Consider the following 25,688-nt stretch of genomic DNA (forward strand, 5'->3'; position numbering starts at 1 on the left):
GTCCCTAGGTGTGAATGTGAGCGTGGATGGTTGTTCGTCTCTGTGTGCCCTGCGATTGGCTGGCAACTGATCCAGGGTGTCCCCCGCCTACTGCCCAAAGACGGCTGGGATAGGCTCCAGCACCCCCCGCGACCCTAGTGAGGATTAAGCGGTTCAGAAATGGAGACTAAGACGACACCCAACAATGGACCAACAGGCCCTTGCCATTGTGATGCCTCAAAAAGGACCTTCTCAGACAGAGGTGGCCCTCGAGCTTAGAGTGTCACAGTGTGTCATCAGCAGGTTGCAACAGAGATACAGAGAGATTGAAAGAGTCACAAAAAGCTGCAGAAGTGGATGTCCAGTGGCCCCGTCCCATGCTGATGACCGCTACATTGTGAACAATGCCCAGAGAAACCGTATGATGAATGCCACTTAACACCAGGCACGTTTAAGGGAGGTGAGAGGCACCTAAGTATCACGTCAGACCATTCGAAACCGTTAACACCAGCATGGTCTGCTTGCGAGACAACCTGCAAGGGTACCTGGCCACGCCTCCAAGCACAGGCGGTATCGTCTTGCATTGGCCAGGGAGCATTACCTGAATAACATGATTAATCCAGTGATTGTGCCCGTACATGAACAACACGGGCCTAATTTCATCTTCATGGACGACAAATGCTCCAGCTCATCGGGGTCGCATTATCAGGGAATAGCTGTGGGAGACTGGTGTACTTCAAATGGAACGACCTTCACTTTCCGCAGCCCTGAATCGTATTGAAAACCTGTGGGATCAGCTGAGTCGCCATGTAGAGGCTTGAAATTCTGCACCCCAGAAACTCAATGACCTGAGAGATGCCGTGCTTCAGCAGGCAATGAGTCGATGTGTGAAAAGCATGAGACGTCGTCGTCAAGCTGTAATTGATGCTCGAGGGCACATGACAAGTTACTGAGACGTTTAAATTTTTTGTTGTGGTGTACCCACCATTGTTGTTAACTTTTGTTTCAAGGAATTGTTTGTGGTGAGGAAATCACCAGAGCATCCTTCTACTTAAATTTCTTTCCTACATGATATGATATTACTGTCGTGTGAACTGTTCCCATAAATTTCAACTGAAAACCAAACATCCCTAACTTTTTATGAGTAGTGTCATCCTTTTTTTTCAGTGTTTAGTTTCAGAGTAAACTCCAACTGAGGTCTCATTAAACGGTTTATGGCCCACTCAGACAGAGCAAAATCACATTCATGTCATGCGGTGCGTTTGGGGTGCTCTCACAATTTAGGAACTCACCATGCTATTGAGCACATTCAGAATGTTTCTTTGATTACAAAGACACATTTACATTTTAATTGACTAGCGCTACGTCACTTTTTTGGAGAGCATAAACGCCAAAATCGACATTCGTTATGTCTGCTTGTGTGGAACATGGGTGGGTTTATGTCAGAAAAGAAAGATTCGGGTACCACCACTGGAGGCTAGCGAGAGGCATCACTTCCTCTGCCTCAGGTGAGCACGGCACCGTTGCCACGGTGGCTCTCAGGCCGGGAAATGAGGAAGAGCCGCTCTGGCCGAGGCGAGAGAGGCTAATGAAGGAGAGAACAGTGCAGGCTGACTGGAGGAGGGTGGGATGGGAATTTTGGTGGATACTCTTCTACGGTCTGAGCCTGCATTATTTATCTTTTCAATTTAATTTTTTTTTCCGATGCTGTTCTTCCTCCAAGTCCAAAACAAGGCAGCATACACTTACAAAATAAGAAAAAACACACAAAAAGACTTTTTTTCACCTAAGGCCATGCGAGTTTTTGAATTTACACTTCATATTTCATGATAAGAAAAAAAATCTCAATTGTGAAGAGAGTGAGATCTGGACCTTTTAAAAATGACTTCCCCGGCAGAGAGAATAACTGATGCGTCCACCAGAAAAGCCGAGTGAGTATCCATAAAATAATAGCGCCGTACACAATAGTCTGCCCTTGTTAAAGGGGGGGAAAAAAAATCTTATTTCACAATTCACGTACTTTGGCACGGCTGCAATTGTTCAAATGAAAAGCCACGCTTGGCCTATATTCATTCATCAGGGGTGGGCGGGATGTGTGGATGTGAAATGATACGTTTTAATGTGCGCCAAGCTTTGGGGTCAATTAACGGCTCCTCAGAGGGGTTGAGAATAATTCACACGCGCAATCAAGCTGAGAAGGAAGGGAGGGGTGGGCTGGAATACAAGGGAGATAAAAACGCAGCAGCCTCATTAGAAATTCTACATCATTGATAAAGGTGAGGCGTGTTGTCACCGCAGTCACTCCATGTCTTATAACGCACATGTTTCAAAAACAGGAGTTGTACAGACAAAGCCTGGATGGATTCCGTTGCTTTTAATTAGTGCGGGGAAGAACACTTAAAGTTAACCCTCGTGGGAAGAGAGAGAGAGAGAGAGTTGCTGCAGTTTTTTCTTCTCTCCCCACCCCCAGAGAGTTGGCAGGAAAAGAGAAAAACATATAAAGAGCCATTAAATTATTCACAAATATTCTGCAACATAACGTTGGGTCCACAGGAACACAGCGCAAGCCACCACATTCTCTTCAGCCTTCACAAAACGCCAGCCTTATCATAGAACATGCATTCAACCTGCAAAAACAGCTTCTTTTCATAGAATACACAAACTTCAATGAAAAAAATGTAATCGGAAGATTTCGAGTTTTAGTAAAAATGGCGTTCCACAATGAGGTAAAGTCGATTATTTTGCCAGAATGAGTTTGTAATATAACAAGAAAAATGTTTTTGAATTTTGCAGAAATTACGGTGTACTATTATGAAACTATGTATGCTCAACTTATTGTTAATGGATAGTATACTTCCCCAATTTGTAAATTTCCCCATTGTGGGACGAATAAAGGATATCTTATCTTTACTTAACTTATCTTAAGAGGGGGAAAAAAATCATCCATTTTTCAAGTAAGATATCTTTCGAGACAAAATGAGTAGCATGACACTGAAAACGTAATTTGGCAGATTTCACACTGTGATATTAATTAATGTCGCTCTGTGGAAAAAATAAGATTGTTTAGTTTTTTGAGTCAAAGCCAAAAGTTGAACTTTTTTATAACTTTTATATAATACAAAGCTGCGCAATGTGGCAAGAAACATCACAAATATAGCACTACGTGCACTACTATCTACCAGTTTTATGTTAGGTAAAAAAAAAAAAATCAATATTAAATCTGGTAAACAGTCAGACTCATACGACAGCAAAATCATGTAATCAAATTCCAAGTCATTTTGACTCAATTGAGTCACCAGCGATCATTATTTTATAATAATCAATTCCTCTGAATCTGTGTCCGGTCATGGAGGCTTAACGGGGGATTAATAACTTCTCAGATTTGAGGCCTCGAGTCACAGAAAGAGCTCAGTTTGGACCTTCAAGCAGGAACAACTAAAAGCGCTCGAGTTTAAAAGTTGTTTAAAAGCTTGAATAGAGGAGAGTTACATTTATGAGTTAAAGCCTTGTAAATGTTCTCCATTTTAAATGAAGCTTGAAATGTTTTGATTTTGTTGACCATGTTGATGTCTTTGTATATTCATTGACTCAAATCTATTTGAATTGAAAACATGATTTTTTTTTCTTTCAAATATTTTTATTTATTTATAGTGCATCTGTAAAGTAGTAAGCAGTACTATTGCACCGTTTCCAAATGTTGCTTCAGCCTTCAGAAAATTCGACAAGCAACACATGGGGGGGAAAAAATTTTTTTTTTGCAAATATATGGGAAATCCCATCGATCGAATAAAAGATGTCATTTTAGATTTGCACACGGTTTCACCTGTGTAGCACACAATTGACCGCAGTCTTAACAACTGCTGATTTCTATGGAGTCAGGTGGTGTTTTTGCACAATAACGAGCACTATTGAATCCAGAGCATCTCTCAGACTCACAGACGTAGACTTCGCCTCTCCTATCTCATCCGAGCAGCAGTTTTCATATTCCTGCCACAGTACAATATTGATGCAACATATCAAGAGCAGCTACCGCCTCTTTGAAGTTGTCTTGTGTACGAGGGGGGAAAGGGAGGGGGGGGGGGGGGCTGGGGAAGGGAGTGAGGAAAATTCCAAATTAAACATTAAGGATGCGAGCACGTTGGCCGTGCATCTGGAATGGGATCCATACAGCAATAGATTATTTTGTATTTAGTGGAGCAGCTCCCAGGAGTGTCAATATCAGAGGATTACAGCAAAACACGAAATTAGCATTCAGTCCCCATCCTCTAGTACACAGCCAGGCGTAGCTCCCCATGCATGTGTGTGTGTGTGTGTGCGTGTGTGTGTGTGTGTGTGTGTGTGTGTGAAGAGAGGGTAATTATTTGTGCCTGTTTTTTTTTCTTTTTCCCGAGCATGTGTAGCAAACGCTCAGATAGCGCCGGGCTGAAATGTAGGTTAGGATTCATACGACTAGACCTACAGCATGCACAACGCGGGACTAAATATAGTGGCTGCACCGTCATGAGCCACCTCAGCGCATGAGGGCTAATTATCAGCTTGATGTCACAAGAGACAGCAACGTAAAGGGGCCGGCAAACCCAACAGTAGGTGGTCCCGCTGAGATTCAAATGTCAAACTAACAGTATCAAGAAAAATGAGTGAAGTAGGAGATTGGTGCTGAATGCTTGAGGGAAAGCAACAATTTTGGAAACGACCTTACTTAAACTCTGTTATGACTCGGTCTCCACCAGTCTGACTTTTTCTCATCCCACCCTCATCTGCTGTCTGAGCTCGCACAATAAGAAAAGAAGAAAACATCTCTCCTTACATATGAAATGCAATCCTGCGGGGGAGAAAGGTTCCTAATAGATTAAGAGTGTGCCATGCATTTCTCTCCTGTCAAGGGTCTGGCAGAGATTCAAAGTTAACATTTTTCCAAAAGAGACAAGTTGTGCAAAAAATAAAAATAAAAAAATCGGTTGACTACTGCCAGCTGTTGATACATATCAAACATGCTCCTTGAGTTGTATTCTTTATTGCATTGTGACACAGGTTATATTAGGTTAGGTTATGTAGATACTTTATTGATCCTCACGGATATCAACAGCAGGAACAAATAGGTTTCAGCCCTACAGGCTAGAAAATAAGGTTGAGAGAGAAAGATCTTAATATGAAGAGAGAAACTATTGTGCGAGCAGAGAAGTCAGATGGTTACGAGAACGGAAGTTGTTATATTCCATGGATAAAGCCTTAATTTTGCAAAAAATAACATTGTCAGAAAAGCATGAATGTACGTGAATATGTTCATTGGTGCATTAGCTTAAATGTTTCAATCTCACCTTTCCCGGGTCATCTTTAGAGCGAGGCACTTTGAGAAAACACTTGTTCAATGACAGATTGTGCCGTATCGAGTTCTGTGGGGGCAAACACAGAGAGAGACAGGTGGAGAAGGTGAGTAGACATAGAAAAACAGAAAACAAGAAAGAACAAGTTTGCAGTAACACATTGGCTTGTATTTTTGCGGTTTGGACTTAGAAGCTGTCATAGAGAGGTATTCTACCGGCGTTCACTCTTCACATACACATATGGTCAATGGGTGTGGTGGGATACTTCATGTCAATATTGTTCTACAAATTTTTCGGACGTCCCCGCACAAACATACCCATTACCCTTTGAGTGGTCATGGGAGAATCTCGAAACAATAAGAGTCCAGGTGATGTAATTTATATGGGTGTATTTACAATACGATGTCCACAGCGGTTGCAAGGGAGAGTTTGAAACGGTCTTGATAAATGTTTTTGTTCTCACCATGTTTGCACAGTTTTACTCAACCAGTTACAGGATTACTGCGAGACAGGTTATTCTTATTGTAATTATAATCAAACAATTATTATGAGGATATTTTTCGCCGGGTCAAAATTGACCTGGACCAAACAACGCAAGCATGGAGAATTAACAGTAAGCATGAGTTAAAGTCCCTCTCAAAAAAGTGGGATCTACTACGATACGATCAAGTTCCACTTGTGCCAAAACCAAAAAAGGAGCCTTGAAGAATCCCACACTGGGATCCTGGCAGGAGCCTGATATTAATTAATGCTCGAGCAGGCCCCTGTGGGGGCAGGAAATAAATTATGCAGATCATCATCCCAAAGTTAACGCATTACACGCTTACAAGCTACTCCACGACGGATAAGAGCGAGCTCCAGTCGGCTGTCTCGTTGGGATGGAGAGGTGGGATGAAGTAGCCACGGGGGCCTCGCAGAGCAACAAAAGCACCCCCCCCCCAAAAAAACAGCCCTGCACACACCTCCACTCCAGTTAGTTGGGAGTGTTATTGACAGATGGCCATGCTTAAAAAACATACGCAGTGTTCTCTGCTCGCTTTAACGGACGTGGGAGATGAGTGGAGAGTGACGGCGAGTGAGCCGGAGACCCCCAAGCACACGAGATCGGAGCCGCTTGTTCAACACTAAAGGCAATTATACCACAGGAGGGATGATAATGACAGGCTCGTTGTGTGATGCCGTCAATCGCGCTTCGGTGAAATGCCAATGGAAACCAGAGGATGCTTTCAATGTTCCCCGACAGAACGTTAAGAGCCTCACAGTCAGTCAATCATCCTCGTGCCTGGAGGGCAAAGCAAAACTGAACCCCGATCTATCTGTTTTGAGAAGCAGCTACAGAGACGTCAATATGGCTTCTCTTCTGTGAAGGCGGGACAACATGGCTCAAGAGACAGAATTCCACTTGTTTTCCCCCCAGCCACAACGCCGATACAAGGCGCATACAAGGGGGGGTCCTCAGTTAACGACAGCGCCAACATATGACGATCGTGGGTGACGGACAGCAGTGAGTTTGCCGGGTTGCATCGGAAGGCATGTTCATGCGGCACAAGAAGGCAGGATCAGTTAACGCACATACGCTTTTTCACTTGATTCCTTCATATTTATGGCCTGGGAGTGTTTTTCATGCAAATATTCAGCTTCATTCATAACTTTACTATTGCATTAGTGTAGGTTACTGAGGGACAATGTACATATGGTGATACATAATCAATCAATACGAATACATTACTCCAAAAATAATTGCGGTAAAATTATTAACATTATTTTTGTTTTTGTTTTTAAATCTAGTACAATACACTTTTTCAATTCAGTTTATTGTATTTACAGTAGAATATCTCTGGACTGTGTATTTTAAAACATTGATTTTTGCAGTTTTTATGATCTAACTTTTGTGTGATGCATTTTTAGTTGATCATTATTGAAGTCCAGTTTTTACTGTCAGACATTTAAGCGCAGCGCTAATGTTCTAACTATGCATAAAGTTAATGTGATTTAAAACAATATTAAAAGGTCATAATTTTGCAGGCACAACGTCATAAAACGGGGTTGTCAAACTCATTTTTGTCACGGACCACATTGTAGTTACGGTTTCCCTTGGAGGGCCGTTATGAATTTTGGGAAACCATATAAATGTTTAATCACCTCCGCATATTACATATACAGCACACAACAAATTGATGGATAACTAGTTTTAAAATCAGAAGTCAAGAATAATGACTGTTATTGTGGATTACATACGACAATTTGAAATTTTGGTTCAGACTTCAGCAACCATCATGGAACTTGACACACTTGATTTTCTTTCGCGGGCCACATAAAATGACGTGGGGGGCTAGATCTGGCCCCTGGGCCTTGACTTGGACACCTGTGTCATAAATTAACATCTTTTCACGCATACCTGCATTATGTTACAAGAAAAAGCTGAGACTAGTCGAAGACATGCAGCAGTGAGGGATTTCTCGACAAACATAGTTGCGCTGAACTAAACATCGGAATCAACTCCCCATACCCGATACCTGCAAGGGCAAAGTTAGCCCAGTTCAAGTTCAAAGCTCCAGTGCACCGCATGAATAATACATTCGGTGTGGCGTGCACCATTCGAATAATTCATGCGACGAAACCCATGCAGACCCTTACGTCACAAGATACAAACAGAATGACATGCATGTGACGCTCAAGTGTTTCTGCCATCTCTCCTGACCACTTCCTATTCATGCAAGAAAGTTCATCAACAGGAGCACAAGACATTACGTCATGTTGGTGGTTACATTTTTAAAATGTTTGACAATAAAGTTGTACTTGACTTTAAAACTTTTGATCACTAAAAAGCAGTCAACAGATAGGAGAGCATACCATACTTACTATGAGGCTAGTCTATTTCCTGCCACACACCTCCTGACTAGGGATGTTCCAATCAGGGTTTTAAGCTGCCGATGCTGATCATCCATGAGTGCGATCGGCCGATAACTATTATGTGGATTCTGTTGGCTGTTGGATATTCTGTTGGATAACTATTATGTGGATTCTGTTGACTCTGGAAAATGTTACATTTTAGAGCTGAAACTACTGATTTTTCTGAAATAATCAATTAATCCGTTGACTTTCTGAGAGAAACAGTTCATAAATTTGTCATTACCTTAACAGAGTAATTAAATAAATAGGGTGATCAATCGGCCTGAGGTTTTTGATCGAGTTCAAGCACTTTTCCATGAATATCAACCAATAATTATCAGCCACCAATCGACAGAGCATCGCTACTCCTGACGTTTGTACTTTTTTTTAGCCTGCCTAACCGCCGCTTCACTTCTCCCCCCTGCCCCATGTTGTTTAAACTATCATTTTAGCGCATCTTATCATGTGATTGATGTTGTATCCATTGCAGCCTGGTCAACATGGAAGGGGATCACAAATGGAGCGATCCACTTTTCAAGATTTCGTCCTTCTTTCCCTAGCTTGATCGGGAGTTTTGAGATGAGAGAATGTCATTGAATTTTGTGAACTGTGGGCTTGTGAACTCCTTTGAGACTCTTGCCCAAAATAATACCATATAATAAGAATGATTTTTTTTAACTCAGGCTTGCTCCCACAATTTATAAACATATATGAGACCAGTCGAGTGAATACCCCGTGCAACATTATTGCCTGCACCTGGCATGCATATGTTATGTACAGTATTTAATATTACAAAATCTTTTTTTAATCCGATTACTCCAATAATCAATAGGCTCATTGGTAGAATATCCATCCATCCATCCATTTTCCGAACCGCTTGATCCTCACCAGGATCGCGGGGGGTGCTGGAGCCTATCCCAGCCGTCTTCGGGCAGTAGGCGGGGGACACACTGAATCAGGTGCCAGCCAATCGCAGGGCACACAGAGACGAACAACCATCCATGCCCACACTCACACCTAGGGACAATTGAGAGCGCCCAATCAGCCTGCTATGCATATTTTTTTGGGAATGTGGGAGGAAACCGGAGCACCCGGAGAAAACCCACGCAGGCCCGGGGAGAACATGCAAACTCCACACAGGGAGGCCGGAGCTGGAATCGAACCCGATACCTCTGCACTGTGAAGCCGACGTGCTAACCACTGGACTACCGGGCTGCCCTAGGTAGAATATTAAATAAAAAAATAAATAAAACATTATGTGCATAAATGGTGCGTATGGCATTGACTGTCTCTGGCCTTGATCATGCACAGCGTATGGTGACAAAATGATTTGATGCTCTTGTGTAAGCAAGCATCTCCCACTAGGAAAAGCAGAAAACATCTGCGTGGCAGACCGCACGGGCTGAAAAATTGTGTGCAAACTTGAACACTAACATTTGTTTTTTACTCTGTGTGTGTTACATGTGCCACGTGACGCAAGGAGGACAAACCCTGCTAAACTTGTGCAGAAAAGTCCAAGGTCCCTTTTGCTAGGTCAAGCAGATGAGGTACGCCACTGATCCAATTATATTCAAAGTTTCTGTTTTAAACAACTCTGTCTGCATGTGTTCTTGCAACATCGCTCTTGCTGTGTCAAGCTGTCTTCATACACCACTTTACCGCAAACATTTTCAAAAATAGGAAACAGAACAAAGGGGCTACTTCAGAATAGTGCAATTACAACAGAGTGGGGTGACAGGGGAGAACGGAATGACAGATCAGTGGCGACTCGGAGAAAGCAGAGCAATGACTGGGTGACAACGATGCACCTGAGGAAGGTAGACATAGTGAAAGTCCATTTGCTCACTTTTCAAATGTGCTTTTCCGCAGTGAGATTACAGTGGAAACTTTGTTTTAGTGGACAGTTGTGACTTCAAACTCCTAATAAAACCCCTTTGTTCAAAAACTAGAGCGATACGTCAATTTGGAAATATTGTAAATCCAATGAATCTGTCCCAGATGCCCCAAAATAAGAATTAGAATCACTACATTTTTACAACAGTGTGAATGAATATAAATGACTAATGAAATCATCACGTTCACCCCCTTTGAAGACGCTTGAGATATGAAAGATGGTGAGGAGAGAGGGAGGAAATGTTATTGAAAGGGCAAGCACCTCGACTCAGTGTCACTTTCTTTTGTATTTTTCTTGGTGAATACAGGACCAGATTGAGAGTCACTGGACTCCTGTCATAAAAAAAATGTCACACATGTTGGTGAGATCTGTCATGGTAGACACTTTCATACTTGGTGACAAATTCATATTTTTTTAATTCTATTGTTTTTCTCGCATTCTTTAACAAAGGGCTGACACTATACATTTTCTTTTGTCCCTGCTCACCCATGGGGTGGGAAATTAAGCAACCAAATTTTATTAGATCCCCTGTTCCATAAAATGAGTCAGTGTTTGAGTCCTTCTACACTAATGCTCACTCATATCAAAACCCGCACCACATCAAGTTTCTCCATCAATGAATTTATCAACAAGGATGGGCGAAGATCCAGAGGCCATTTCAGTAGGTCTAGGTTTAGAACTACCTGGGGAAATGAAGCTCCTGTGGACAATGTGTTAGGTGATGATGAATATTGAAAAAAGCAACGTTACAACTGCGCTATTGAGAAATGCGGTTAAACTCACTACTTTTGATCAAACTCTGCACGTTCGACTGTATAACAATGCATGACTTCATGTTAAGAACAAAAAAAAGGTGGTGGGGGGAGAAGCGAGGTCAGAGAGTGTTGAGAGAGGTACATAAAGTGAGTCAGACAGTGCTCACTGCAGGGGTCCTGCACAAGTGCCGCCCAGCATCTACCTGTAACCCCCACAGAGCACTTCATATCTGACCTCAGTCTACATGTGTGATGCCTCCTACACACCTAAAAAAAATGTGCACACACATCTAGCGAAATGGCAATGATTTAACACACCAGGACAGCAATGGAGGCGTAAGCAGCTCCCCCCTCTCAAACCCCCGCCAACCCAACCTCCCCTGCCAAGGAGCGCCGAAGCTCAGCAAGAAGAGCCGCCGAGGGGAAAAAAGTAGGTCAGGCTGACCTCTGCGCTCAGCACGTCAAACATCCCAAGTGAGCCAAAGGGACAGCCTGCGTCAGAACCCGGCTCCTCACAGCCGGGGGATGAACGAGCAACCCCTGGCATGCGGTCAGGCAGCCCAGGGAGCGGATTGGGCACGCTGGGACAGACACATGTAAGCACACATAGCGCTTTTGACATCGGGATGGGCACCGGGGATTGGGGGTGGGCAACGCAACGGGAACAAAACCATGCCCCCCCCCCCATGCTCTATGTTGAAACTTTATACCTCTGGACATACATTACAGGTGTGAGGTCTCTTACAAACCAACATTCACAGTAAATTCCATAACCAACACCAAGTTAACCCACGACAACAGAACCTTTAACGTGACCTCAGAAGGGCAATTCAGATACGTTTCTAAATCCATTACACTGCACATGAGTCAATGTAATTGCTGAGAACATGCAAATATTGATAACTGTGTAGCACTGAACTGCAGAGATATAGGGTTAATTTTTTCCCCTCCATTTAAGCTTTCCATATCAGTTGGGTTAAAACGAAGCCCACCGAAGCACAATGCTTTTATTCTGGTTGTCCTGCCAGTTCAGTACAAAATGGCTACCCGGGGAAAAACCACGCAGGCAAGGTGAGAACATGTAAGTTCCACATAGGAAGGCCAGAGCCAGAATCGAACCCTTCACTGCTACACTGTGAGGCAGATGTCCTAACCAGTCGAGCACTGTGCCACCCGAGTTGGAGTTTGTATTTTATTTATTGTTTATTTTGCTGCCAATATTTACCCTTTTACTTCAAATAAATATCAGCTTCGAATATCCAGTGTTGGCCTCCTTGACGACTAATAATCGGTATCGACCCTGAAAAAAAAACGTGTCTAGTTCTAGGAATACGGCTAAGTCGACATTTAAGATTGTTAAAATTATATATCCTGCTGCTGTTGTTGTTACAACGATTACACAAAAAAATTCCATTGTGTATTTATTTATTTTTTATAGACAAACAAATCTGGCATTGTCCGAGCAAGGCATTGTGATTGAAATCAGTGATTTCACTGTATTGAGTTTACTTGAAGCATTCCAGGGATCAGCTGAGGCTCAATGATGACCTACAGGTGCTCTTTTAAGTGTTTGGATTAAATCCCTGAAAGAGGCTAACTTAAACGCTGCTGGATTTGCTGCCTTTCTGATCAAAGGGCCGAGAGCTGGTGGGAAAAGAAACAGGCAGAGGTGAGCGGTGCCAGAGACAGTGGTGAAACATTACAATGACCGCCAGCACAGCAGCTGCTCATAAAAGGCAAATATGCAGCGTAAACTGATTCCTAAGATTTGCATCCCAAAATAAGAAGAGTAAGTCACGTGAGTGAGTTATGCTATCTTGGATCATCCAACGACAGTATTGATGTTTGAATTGACCCCCCAAAAAGGAAAAATAAAATATAAAAAGCACATGCTCAAGGCTTTCACTGTAAATGAGATCAACCCTGTGTTTCCTTGTCAAAAATCTTGAATGAAAGCGGAGAAGTCAAACTAGCAAATCCAAAGAAAACATTCTTGCGAGCACCGCCACTTTGAAAGATAGGACCGCAACCTCCAATTGACCTGTCAGCAAATCTGAATGATGGAGGGATATAAAAAAAAAATTGACTCACTGTGGAGATGTTCTGTCAGACAGGCTTAAAAATACCAGTTTGAGAACCAAACAGACACACACAAAAAAAAGAAATCAGGATTGCAGTTTGGCATATCTGGAGTTAACGACTAGTGAGGAAGTGTCACAAATGACCATATAGACAAAAAATAGGGCTTTGTTTGAAACATGAAGAAATACTGGCAACCTAAGAAGTGAGTGGACCACAAAGCACTTCTCTTTTTTTCATTCAAGCTCAAGCACATCAATCCAGTCAGTCCACACATAGTGGTTTTTATGTATTTATTTATTTATTTAATAAATGTTTTTACATTAACCACACCACATTACCCAGTGCCTACCAAAGCAACAGGTAGTGCTCCAACTGCTAACCCCGAGGCCATTTAAGCTAATTCGAAGCACAATTGTAGACAACGCAAGGATCCATTCGTGGAGATTCGTCCTAAATTGTCTATCTTAAGTATTAAATTGAATCTGAGGGGGAAAAAAAATCTGAAAAATACAACTCAGGATTTCACCGCATGCATTTGTTGAAATTAGTGGTAGCACTGCATAAATGTCGAACTATAATACACATTTGGAAGAGGCCTGGTTCAAATGTTTCTCTCTACATTACAATGACACAACTGATCACTCAAGAGAAAAAAAACTGCAGTACAAATCCAGCCTTATACTGTGTGGCCCTTCTGTGACTGGCCTCCTGTATTTTCTCTTTGCGCCGTTTGACAAGAAGGCACGCTGAGTGAATTTGTGCACTGCGTGACAAATCTAAAAAAGAAGGTCATTAGATTTGAATTGATCAAGTGAATACAAAAAGCCCACACTGTGACAACATATGAAGACAAAGCAACCCCCCGCCCCCCAAAAAATAAATAAATTGTTTCCCACAAATGCTGACAACACAGTTCTGGAAAGTTTTCGCTCTGGCTAGTTTTCATTAAAGTCTGTTTTCAGTTACCCAACATTTAGCTTTTGTTCAACACGTGGCAGAAAGGACAAAATACACACAATATGAACCATGAAGTGTTTATGTGGTCAGGGCATTTAAATTTGTTGAACCAAGAGTAGTTATTATGAAGACACCAGAGTCCATAAAATGAAAGATAGCCTTGGCGGAAATGGAGGCACCCTGTTTTTTGTGCGTGTGTGAAATTAATGGAAACAGACAAAGAAAGTGTAAGTGAACATATAATACTGGAAGTTCAGTTGTTCATAGTGTATGGACCCCGTGGCATGCCCACTAACACAGAATGTACACCTCTGCCTTAGGGGATCCGCACCAAGGCCAAGGAATGTAGCACAGTCACTGGCTATTTGTAGGGGATGTGGGAAGAAGGCATGTGGGATGCCACAGCAAGCAAGTTTTTTTTTTTGTGGAAAAAAAGAGGGCCTGTTTTAAAACAGGGAGCTTACTTCTCCAGGTATGATCAAAAGAATTAGCATCTGAATATGACTGAATGCTGGATCCTTCCTTGATTTTTTTTTATCCAATAAATTAAAAACATGACAATAATTACAACTGGTCACTTGATTATTTTATTTATTTTTTAAATCAGCTACGACAAAAAAACCCTTAGGCCTTAACACAGCGAGCGATGCTGCCTAGTATAACTAAACTGGACCATTTTGAACAAACTACGGTCTGTAATGCATACTCGCATTTCTTGTGCATATACCAACTCGCTGCAACTGAAAAAAATACGAGCTCATGTTTACTTATCGGTGAACAGTGTTTTGGGGAATTAAATACACTCTACTGTACAGTTTTGTTTTGTTTTAATTGAACCACAAACAATACAACTCGTGTCCCATTGATGCAGTGGATTGCTTTCGCTTCTGCAGCGATATTTCAATTATATAAAGAGAGAACTAGCGAATGGTCTTTTGATTCGCTTTTTATATAGAAATGACTTGGTTTTTGACCTTCTGTTCTTCTCAACACTTTCCGCTGACGTTTCAACTCTCTGTCCTTGCCACTACCATTGGCATGTTAATAATATATAAAAGCACACACTCCTGTTCCTGGCTGCACTATGAAGACACATGATAAAGCAAGAACACAAAAGGAAAAAAAAATCACCAGTACACTGAGGTATTATAGTAATTAAAACCCAACAGCCACTTCTGCAAAAGCAGATGACACCGTGGGGAAATTCCTCCAAAGCCAAACCACTCACGTCCCCCAACAATGAGCATTTGGTTAAATTAAACCCATTTCTCACTTTGCACCGGTAATGAGGACAATGCATGCAGGACAGAAATTGGCTTCACAGGAGATGACCTATGTTGATTTCAAAGAAGCAAGCTCGCAGCAAAAAGTGGATTGGAGGCTTTTGAGCAACAGGATGCGCGAGAAGTAAAAGAATCAAAACCCTGAAGTTTGCAGTGCACGACAGACCGACTTTGCTAGTGCATAACGCCAAAAGTACACACTAATGCGGTTTCATAATAATACGGTCAGATAAGCCTGAACCTCAGATTCAACCAACACTGGTTTATATAAAAAAATCATATCAGAGGGTTTAATCCAAGGATTTTGCAACCTTTGGAGCTCAGACAATAGGCGAAGGCAACACAAAACCTGTGCATTTCTCCAGAGGTATATAAGAAGTTTATGAATGCAGCACCAAGGATGTTCTCACTGCAACAGAAGCACCAAGGGTAGAGACCAAACGCTCCCATATATCAATGTTCTGAATTCAATACAACCCCGCCCCCCCCTACCCTCTGCTTTTTTTATACACCTACTTTGTTGCTTTGAGGCCACTCTTGGAATAGAACTGCGGTACACAAATTCAAGTAGGTTGTTGGGGTTCAGAGGCGAAGTAGACTTCTGCATTATTTGTGAGGTACACTTGAGGCAGCTAGTGTGAAGGCCACATTTAACCAGCAATCCCGCAAACAAAAATAAAATAAAATAAAGAATCTTGGTATGTACCGTAGGTGGTAGTGGGTGTGGGAGATACCATGAATGCAACACTGAATGGCAGGTCACTCATGAGGCACGGCTTGATCAGACCGCTTCAGAGAGCTGCCTGTCTTCGCCGCTCCTTTCTACTTGGCCGCTATTTGTGTCTGTCCCAATGTGTCTTGCTCACAGTCAAAAGCGCTTTTTGTTCGAGCCCCGGTGATGTCGCAGAGGGCCATAATGCAACATCGAACACGGGCAAAGAAGCATACTTCCATTAAGTGGATGATTTCAGTGCATCCCTAACCTTCCGGAGGGCCGTTGCTGGCACGGAACCAAGAAGGAATCGGAGAGAAATTACGGCGGTCACGAACCTCCTTCAAAATTGGCAGTGATTCACAAGGCCAACTTGTCAATAAAACACGCCTGAGATGGGAACTAAGACCTGGAATTATGCCGTCCCTGAGGAAAAAAATTGCTTTTGATGAACTCTCACAGTTGTGAATCTGCTCTGAGTAATCCAGAAAGTTCCGGCTTCCATTTTGTAGCTGCATTTTATGACGATCTGTCCTTGATGTCCTCAGAAAGTGCTTCACGAAACAACAAAGGAAAACATGTTTTACAATCACCAGAACCTTCCAATTTAGACCACATCTCCAGCATTCATTCACTCTAAACTCCAGATAAATTGAATAATTTTCTAGTTGATCCAATTTTGACAGATGTTTTTTTTATTTTTTTTTTATGGTACAGCAAAAGGAGCTAGGGGGAGGAGGGAGTTGCGTGCACCTTTTAGCGATGTGCTTTATTTATTTAAGTGATTTATTTACATGGCATTATTTGTCATTTTCCCGCGGTGTTATGTGCGCAATGATCCAGTGTCTGTTTCACTTGCGAGTAGCACGTTTTTCATTCGACCAAGAATTGGTTAAAAGGTATTAATTAAGAATCTTTGACATTTACCTCATAACTTTCCAAATTAAATATAATATAACAGACTGGCGCATAAAGGTCAAGATTAGGTTAGGCTAAATGAAACTATAACATATTCATTCATTCAACGAACCACTTATCCTCACGAAGGTCAGAGGCGTGTTGGATTCAAGTCAATTTCTAAATGTCTTTGTGCGAGAGGCAGCGTACACCCTGAACTGGTCGCCAGACAATCACAGGGCACAAATAGACAATTAACCATTCACATTCATACCTATGACAATTTAGAGCATGTATTGATGTGTCAAATTTCAAGTTTCAAATTTGTGAGGCTGGGGGTGATTGTTCGCACCTTACAACTCATCAAAAAACAAATCATCAAAGGAAGCAACGATTCCATGTCGCTCAAACACAACTGTACAGTTTGGAACAGTAAATCGCAATTTAACAGTAGCTACAAAAATAATAATAATAATAATAAAATACATACATGAGTAACATTGCATTAAAGTACCAATCACCAGTACCAATGCATAATGTCTTTAGCTAAAATACTGTGGCTGACACACGAACATAAGGGTGTCAACAACTGGCAGGATACAATGGTGAATCTTATTTTAGAATCCATTGCACCTTTGGATAATGGAAGGACATAAAACATGTACCATAGCAAAACTTAATTGCCCTGCTCAGCCTAGAACAGCCGTGTTTCTGGCAGCAGCGAACCTGTGATGACTTGGCGTTTTCTCTTTCTGAAACAAGCAGAGGCAGTAGATTTGGGTGTGCAGGAAGACCACAAAGGCATTTCAAGCAGTCCTGTGAGAAATCAGAGCTAATTTGATTACCGGTACATCGGAAAGGCGTATGTTGTTTTTTTTTTTTTTGGGGGGGGGGGTCTGTTTGGCATTACAAAGTTAAATATTTAATTGCTAAGCTAAAGATACATCGCCTGATTACCACCAAGTGCACATACAACTTAAAACAGGCTTTTCATCACTCTCATTATGAGCTATAAAGGTGAAAGCATATGTAAGAGACTGGTGGCTGAACAACAGCAAACATCCGCTCACAGACCTTATTTGGCAAAGTGAACAAACACCATTTCATAATGAGGGCTCATTAACAACAGCTTTTTTTTCAATCTGCAGACACCAAGGCGAGCAACACTGTAACTTGGCACATTTGGCGTGTTACACAACAACACAGTACCTCTTCCATGCTTTGTTTGTCTTCCTGTGCATAGTTTGTCTTTGAGGGACCTAAAAACATACTGCCAGATTGTCAAAGAGGAAAACAGAGTGTGTGGCTGACCATTGAGACAAACCAGGAAAGGGTACAAATCGGTGCGATACGCAAATCGGGCTTTGTGTCGGCTGTGTGGTTCTCTGTACTTTTCTATTGTGTACACACTGCAAAAGCAGCAGCAGCACAAGGCCAGAAAGGATTGGAGGCAACGTAACATCCCACAGTTTATCCTCCATGAAAGCCTTCGCAGGCTCTCAGTTCCACATGAGAGAGCTGATGAAAGCCGTTTGTCAGTTCGCCACTTAATTATCAGCCCGAAGAAGAGGAAGACGAGTCTCCGACGCTAGCCGCTGACGCTGGCCTCTGACAATGGCTCACAGCAGCCTGCTGACGACGACGTGCACTAACAATGAAGAAGCGAGCGCGGCGACTAATGGTGATGGGCCGGTTCCAACTGTCCATTTCGGAGTTTGAATGAATGGTGAAATGGCAGAGAAAGTCATTGTGGGCCACTTGGCCTGCTGCTGTGCTGGGAATATAAAAATATGCTAAACTGGCACCTTTACATTAAGATGCAGCCTACATTGTTACACAAGTATACGCTTGGACAAAATGCGGATGGTCGGGGCCCGGAATCCGAACTTATATCTCTGTATTGTGAGGCGAACATGCGAACCAGGCATCCACTGTGCCGCCCCAGATTATGTTCAAAGGATAATTTATCATTTTTGCTGGTTGTGTATTTTTCAATACATTTTATTCATCAGAATTCTTCTTCTACATCTGTCGGTCCTGCACAGTGACAGGTAGAAAAATCATATGTTCTTCCATTGGATGACAAAAGGTTCAGTCACCACACACGGCAAATCCACAAAAGAAGGGCAAACAGCAGTATCTTGCTGTAAGTGTAGCATCAGACTTTTTTTTAACTTCCTCAAACTGTCAAACGTACTCCATTTGATCCTCTACGATGAGCGATATCTGAGGCACACACAACAGTCCATTAGCTGACTTCATAGAGAGCTACTAGTCTTGCTGACCCATGAATAATACACGGTGGTGGTCAAAAGAGGCCAGAAACCGCCGCAGCCAAAGGCGGGGACCCTGGCGGTCCGATCCTCAGCTGCAGAAGCTAGCTCTTGGGACATGGAATGTCACCTCTCTGGCAGGGAAGGAGCCCGAGCTGGTGTGTGAGGCAGAGAATTTCCGACTGGATATAGTCGGACTTGCCTCCACACACAGCCTGGGTTCTGGTACCAGTTCTCTCGAGAGGGGTTGGACTCTCTTCCACTCTGGAGTTGCTCACGGTGAGAGGCGCAGAGCAGGTGTAGGCATACTCATTGCCCCCCGGCTCAGTGCCTGTACATTGGGGTTCACACCGGTAGACGAGAGGGTTGCCTCCCTCCGCCTTCGGGTGGGTGGACGGGTCCTGACTGTTGTTTGTGCATATGCACCAAACAGCAGCTCAGCATACCCACCCTTTTTGGAGTCCTTGGAGGGTGTGCTGGAGAGTACTCCTGCTGGGGACTCCATTGTTCTGCTGGGGGACTTCAATGCTCACGTGGGCAATGACAGTGATACCTGGAGGGGCGTGATTGGGAGGAACGGCCCCCCCGATCAAAACCCGAGTGGTGTTTTGTTATTGGACTTCTGTGCTCGCCACGGATTGTCCATAACGAACACCTTGTTCAAACATAAGGGTGTCCATATGTGCACTTGGCACCAGGACACCCTAGGCCGCAGTTCGATGATTGACTTTGTAGTTGTATCATCGGATTTGCGGCCGCATGTTCTGGACACTCGTGTGAAGAGAGGGGCGGAGCTGTCAACTGATCACCACCTGGTGGTGAGTGGGCTCCGATGGTGGGGGAAGATGCCGGTCCGTCCTGGCAGACCCAAACGTATAGTGAGGGTTTGTTGGGAGCGTCTGGCGGAATCCCCTGTCAGAAGGAGTTTCAACTCCCACCTCCGACAGAGCTTTTCCCATGTTCCGGGGGAGACGGGGGACATTGAGTCCGAGTGGACCATGTTCCGTGCCTCTATTGTTGAGGCGGCCAATCTGAGTTGTGGCCGTAAGGTGGTTGGTGCCTGTCGTGGCGGCAATCCTCGTACTCGCTGGTGGACACCAGCAGTAAGGGATGCCGTCAAGCTGAAGAAGGAGTCCTATCGAGCCTTTATGGCCTGTGGGACCCCAGAGGCAGCTGACGGGTATCGACTGGCCAAGCGGACCGCGGCTTCGGTGGTCGCCGAGGCAAAAACCCGAGCGTGGGAAGAGTTCGGTGAGGCCATGGAAGCCGACTTCCGGACGGCTTCGAGGAAATTCTGGTCCACCATCCGACGTCTCAGGAGGGGGAAGCAGTGCACCACTAACACTGTGTACAGTGGGGATGGGGCGCTGCTGACTTCGACTCGGGACGTTGTGAACCGGTGGGCAGAGTACTTCGAAGACCTCCTCAACTCCACCAACACGCCTTCCTTTGAGGAAGCAGAGCCTGGGGACTCTGAGGTGGGCTCTCCTATCTCTGTGGTTGAAGTCACCGATGTGGTTAAAAAGCTCCTCGGTGGCAAGGCCCCAGGGGTGGATGAGATCCGCCCGGAGTTCCTCAAGGCTCTGGATGTTGTGGGGCTGTCCTGGTTGACACGCCTCTACAACATCGCGTGGTCAACAGGGAGAGTGCCTCTGGATTGGCAGACCGGGGTGGTAGTCCCTCTTTTTAAAAAGGGGGACCGGAGGGTGTGTTCCAACTACAGAGGGATCACACTCCTCAGCCTCCCTGGTAAGGTCTATTCAGGGGTGCTGGAGAGGAGGGTCCGTCAGGAAGTCGAGCCTCAGATTGAGGAGGAGCAATGTGGTTTTCGTCCCGGCCGTGGAACAGTGGACCAGCTCTACACCCTCAGCAGGGTCCTTGAGGGTATGTGGGAATTCGCCCAACCAGTCTACATGTGTTTTGTGGACTTGGAGAAGGCGTTTGACCGTGTCCCTCGGGGAGTTCTGTGGGGGGTGCTTCGTGGGTATGGCGTACCGAACCCCCTGATACGGGCTGTTCGGTCACTATACCACCGATGTCAGAGTTTGGTTCGCATTGCCGGCAGTAAGTCAGAACCGTTTCCAGTGGGGGTAGGACTCCGCCAAGGCTGCCCTTTGTCGCCGATTCTGTTCATAACCTTTATGGACAGAATTTCTAGGCGCAGCCGAAGCGTTGAGGGAGTCTGTTTTGGGGGCCTCAGTATTACATCCCTGCTTTTTGCAGATGATGTGGTGCTGTTGGCTCCTTCAAACGGGGCTCTACAACTCTCACTGGAGCGTTTCGCAGCCGAGTGTGAAGCGGTTGGGATGAAAATCAGCACCTCCAAATCTGAAACCATGGTCCTCAGTCGGAAAAGGGTGGATTGCCCCCTCCGGGTCGGGGAGGAGATATTACCCCAAGTGGAGGAGTTTAAGTATCTTGGGGTCTTGTTCACGAGTGAGGGCAGGAGGGAGCGAGAGATCGACAGGCGGATCGGTGCAGCGTCTGCTGTGATGCGGACATTGTATCGGTCTGTCGTGGTAAAGAAGGAGCTGAGCCAAAGGGCGAAGCTCTCAATTTACCGGTCGATCTACGTCCCAACCCTCATCTATGGCCACGAGCTATGGGTCGTGACCGAAAGAACGAGATCCCGGATACAAGCGGCCGAAATGAGTTTTCTCCGCAGGGTGTCCGGGCTCTCCCTTAGAGATAAGGTGAGGAGCTCGGTCATCCGGGAGGGGCTCAGAGTCGAGCCGCTTCTCCTCCACATCGAGAGGAGCCAGATGAGGTGGCTTGGGCATCTGATTCGGATGCCTCCTGAGCGCCTCCCTGGTGAGGTGTTCCGGGCATGTCCCACCGGGAGGAGACCCCGAGGAAGACCCAGGACACGCTGGAGAGACTACGTCACCCAGCTGGCTTGGGAACGCCTCGGAATCCCCCGGGGAGAGCTGGAAGAAGTAGCTAGGGAGAGGGAAGTCTGGGCTTCCCTGCTAAAGCTGTTGCCCCCGCGACCCGGCCCCGGATAAGCGGTAGATGATGGATGGATGGATGGATGGAACCTCCGTGTGCCAGCCATCCCTGCATGCCGTCACATTAACACACTAATTCATACGCAATTAAGTGGTGGGGAGAGGTTGTGGCCCTGCGGCTGCCGCGGGACACATTGAAGGACTTTGGATTGTCAGCACTGCAGGCAAAAATAAATAAATAAAAATATGTGTGGTGCATTTACTGAGGAACCAACGCAAATGGGGTAGGGACAAAAAAAAAAGTAACCCAATGCCAGTTTTTGTCAACACTCAATTAAAAAAGCAACCAAAATACACCTCTTTGCAGTTCAAATCTCATTCAATGTAAGCTTTGCTCACAACCAATGGATTAGCTCACCGCGTGTTATGTATTAAGTCAACAGAAAAGGTCAGAAAAGATTGCATGAAAGAGAGACTCTAATGATGACAATAGAACCAGAAATGGAAAGTTCTGTAATATTGCAGTAGTCGAGCAAGAACAACCTTGTCCTGGGTGCTCAGTGCAAGGTGGCTAGAGTGATAAAGTTGACACTGCTAAAACTAATAATCCCCCCCGAAATTTATTTTTTAAAAAAGGAACCAAGCCATCCACGACTACAAAGTCAGCTGTGTTGAGTCTTTCAGTGAAATATTTACTGTACCTCTCACTGAAATTAGCTAGGGTGAAGAAGAAAAACAAGCACCAGTAAAAATAATTTTCAGTTGTGGAGTGAACAGTTCATAGGCTATACTGCGTGTAAGTGGAGCACGGACAATGGACAAATCACTGAACATGAATGCGAAACTCACAATAGAGCATGTTAAATACTAAATATAGGTACAGTATGTAACATCGATCCTTTAAATCTCTGTAGCATTTGAGCCCGAGTCTATTCCTAACTGTGAAACATGCTCCTTTTATAATCTTGACTTGTTCCTGAATTGAAAAAGAATGATAATCATAACAGGAATCTCAATATTTATGCCTATGAATAATGTATATACAGTACCCCGTGACAAAATGTTCAACCTGAATACTAATGTCTACTTTGGACCACGTCGAGACTTATACATAAGTTTCATGCGGTGTTTCAACAGGGCGGAAGACGTGGCATTGATAGATGAGCAATTCCGGTTCGGATCTCCGCGTGTCATGTCCGTGGTCGGCATGACCCGCGACTACCTCGGCCCAAAGCGCACTGAACGTGAGCGACAAGAAGCGTGCCTGTCGATACAGGCGCCGGGGAAGGCGGCACTGCCCGTTTTGGCACATCATCCATCACCGGTTCCGCTCGGCTGCCGCAGCTGTGCCGCTGTCCCACAAGACGCACGCAGACGCTGGCCCCACTGAGGACACGCCAGCGGGAGGATCGAATATCAAGGCCCCTACTGCTTCATTTACAAACACACTTTGAAATTTTGACATAAGTGTCAATAAGTTGCATGAAAGAGCAGCCAGAAGCAGTGAAGTGAAGCCATTTAGTCAGATAAAAAGTGGGAACAGTGCGAGTGAGAGAATGACACAGAAGGTGAGCAAGGTGGGTGAAATAATTGCCGCAGCGTAGGAAACTTAGATTTCCAGCGTAATTACTTGCCATGCAGATTTTATGAAAATGCCAATCATCGGGCGACATTCTTCTCCTTTTATCAGCTGTGAATGACCCGGCGTCTGGACGTTATGCATCAAGGCTGAGCTCATATTCAGGTGCTTACCTCAGGCAGACTGCACACCACTGAATGAACGTACTGGCGGTCTCAGGTTGGAGTACTTTTTATTTTATTTTGTATTTTACAAAAGAGCCTTCACCTGATTCTGCTAATTAGCACTCCAACTACCGGTGCTTCCTTTCACTTCATCTATGCTGCAGTGCTGCCAGATAAGCTTTTTCTTTGGGAAGAACGCACGACACTAATTACAAATCTTATTACTTACCTTCAAGATGAGATAAAGTCGATTGCTCATTTTCAAAACGCATTCCAAGTCGGTCACCCCAAACGTTTGAAAGTGAACCAAATGTTTTCAAAACTTAAAAAAATGCTTGTGTCTGTCATTCACTGAAATAGTCATGAGGAATTAACAATACTACATCATCATGTCATGTGGGGGTGAAAAGAAATCAGCTGTTTTTGGCTCTCGTGCCTCTAATTTTATTCAAAGGAAAAAAAATGTAAATAAAAAGTTTCTCATTGAATGCATTTTATTTCAATGTTTATACTTCTTCCTACTCCTTCTCGAACATGTACTGTATGTCTAAATTACTCCCAATGACGGGGTTGACCACTGTTTTACCTTCTATCTTGTTACTCACATTTGATGTTTAGTTTGGTTTGGATGTTTGCATCTTTCCCCCTCTATTTTCTTACAAGTCAACTTAGAATAAAAATGTTTCCCGTCATTTGTTACATATTGGGGGAAGGAAATGTAGGATATGTTGTACACTAGTCAACGGAATTCCAAATGAAGTACCGTACATACTGATTGCTCATAAAACGAGTCGCTAATTCACAGATTTTCACTTTGTGATTTAACATCAGAGCGGAAACAAGTCAGGGTATATCGGTTCAAATGTAATTAGTAAGGGCTTTATGATGGCAAAAGTTTTACCTTGGAAAAATGTATTTCCTTTACATTATTTCCAATGGGAACAATTGCTTTAGAATCACAAGTTGGAATTCAACCCGGTTCTTGTAATGGATTGCGTTCGACCTCAGGCATTCCAATTTTAAGTGCTAAATCGCCACAGATTAAAAGATATCAGTTGGTATTAAATCATAATTTGGTGCCTTGAAAGGCGACACCACTGGCAGCAGAGGCAGGTATAAGTCGGCGTGGATGAGTTTAACAGGCAGATTCACTGTTAAAGGCAGATTCTGAGGGCTGAGCTCTATTTTTAGCATGCAGAATTCATCGGTGCACCCGTTCTCCACCCCCCCCCCCCCCCCCGACGGCCCACCCTCCCAGTCGTGGGGAAAGCTCGGTGGGTGGAGGTGGGGGAAGGGTGAAGGGGGGGGGGTGAAAGGGGGGGGGCGTCTGAGCGGCAATAGTAAAAAGGCACCATATGTGACCTCAATGTGAGTAAAAAGGTAGCGTGGTGATCAGGCGTCAATGAGGATGGTCTCTGACCTTGCTTTATAAGCCGACTTCTGCCATTTTAGGTCAACCACCAGATGTTTGCGCAGAAAACATTTGCTGTGAACAATAGACATCCAAATTGTGTCTAACTACAGAGCCAATTGCATCAATGCTGATCGACGAATCTTCCAATTAATGATGTTTTGCTGTGCTCCATTTTACTCAAAATAACATCACCATTCATCTACCGGAATTCAACACAATGAAAAGCTCATTCAATACGAGGGTGCTGTTATCGTTTTCAGGTCAATCACTGTATGCTTCTGAAATATTTGACTTCTTTTCTACGAGAATGTGCTGGGATGTTATGCAGCAGAAATCCAGCCCCAAAAAAGTCAAGACATAAAACATGAATGTCAATGTCATACATCTCATTTGTGACAGCCAGCTAAACACTCACAAATAGCATCCAGGTCAGACTGTTTGCAGCATGACGGACACCAACTTTAACTGGCTTTTGACTACTCAGGGAGAGATCCAACAACCTGTCTCTCTCATACTTCTCCGCAAGTGTCAAATA

At 44.1% G+C, this 25,688-nt stretch overlaps 1 protein-coding gene across 1 annotated transcript in view; it reads right to left on the minus strand.

Moving 5' to 3' along the window:
• foxj3 (forkhead box J3) overlaps positions 1 to 25,688 on the minus strand; it is a 116,544-nt gene that overhangs the window by 34,397 nt on the left and 56,459 nt on the right. Inside the window, exon 3 of the mRNA XM_052075693.1 lies at positions 5,298 to 5,372. Within this exon, the coding sequence (XP_051931653.1) occupies positions 5,298 to 5,372 (75 nt within the window). The remainder of the gene's footprint in view (positions 1 to 5,297; positions 5,373 to 25,688) is intronic.

Source organism: Hippocampus zosterae, chromosome 9, assembly GCF_025434085.1.
Source record: "Hippocampus zosterae strain Florida chromosome 9, ASM2543408v3, whole genome shotgun sequence".
NCBI lineage: Eukaryota > Metazoa > Chordata > Actinopteri > Syngnathiformes > Syngnathidae > Hippocampus > Hippocampus zosterae.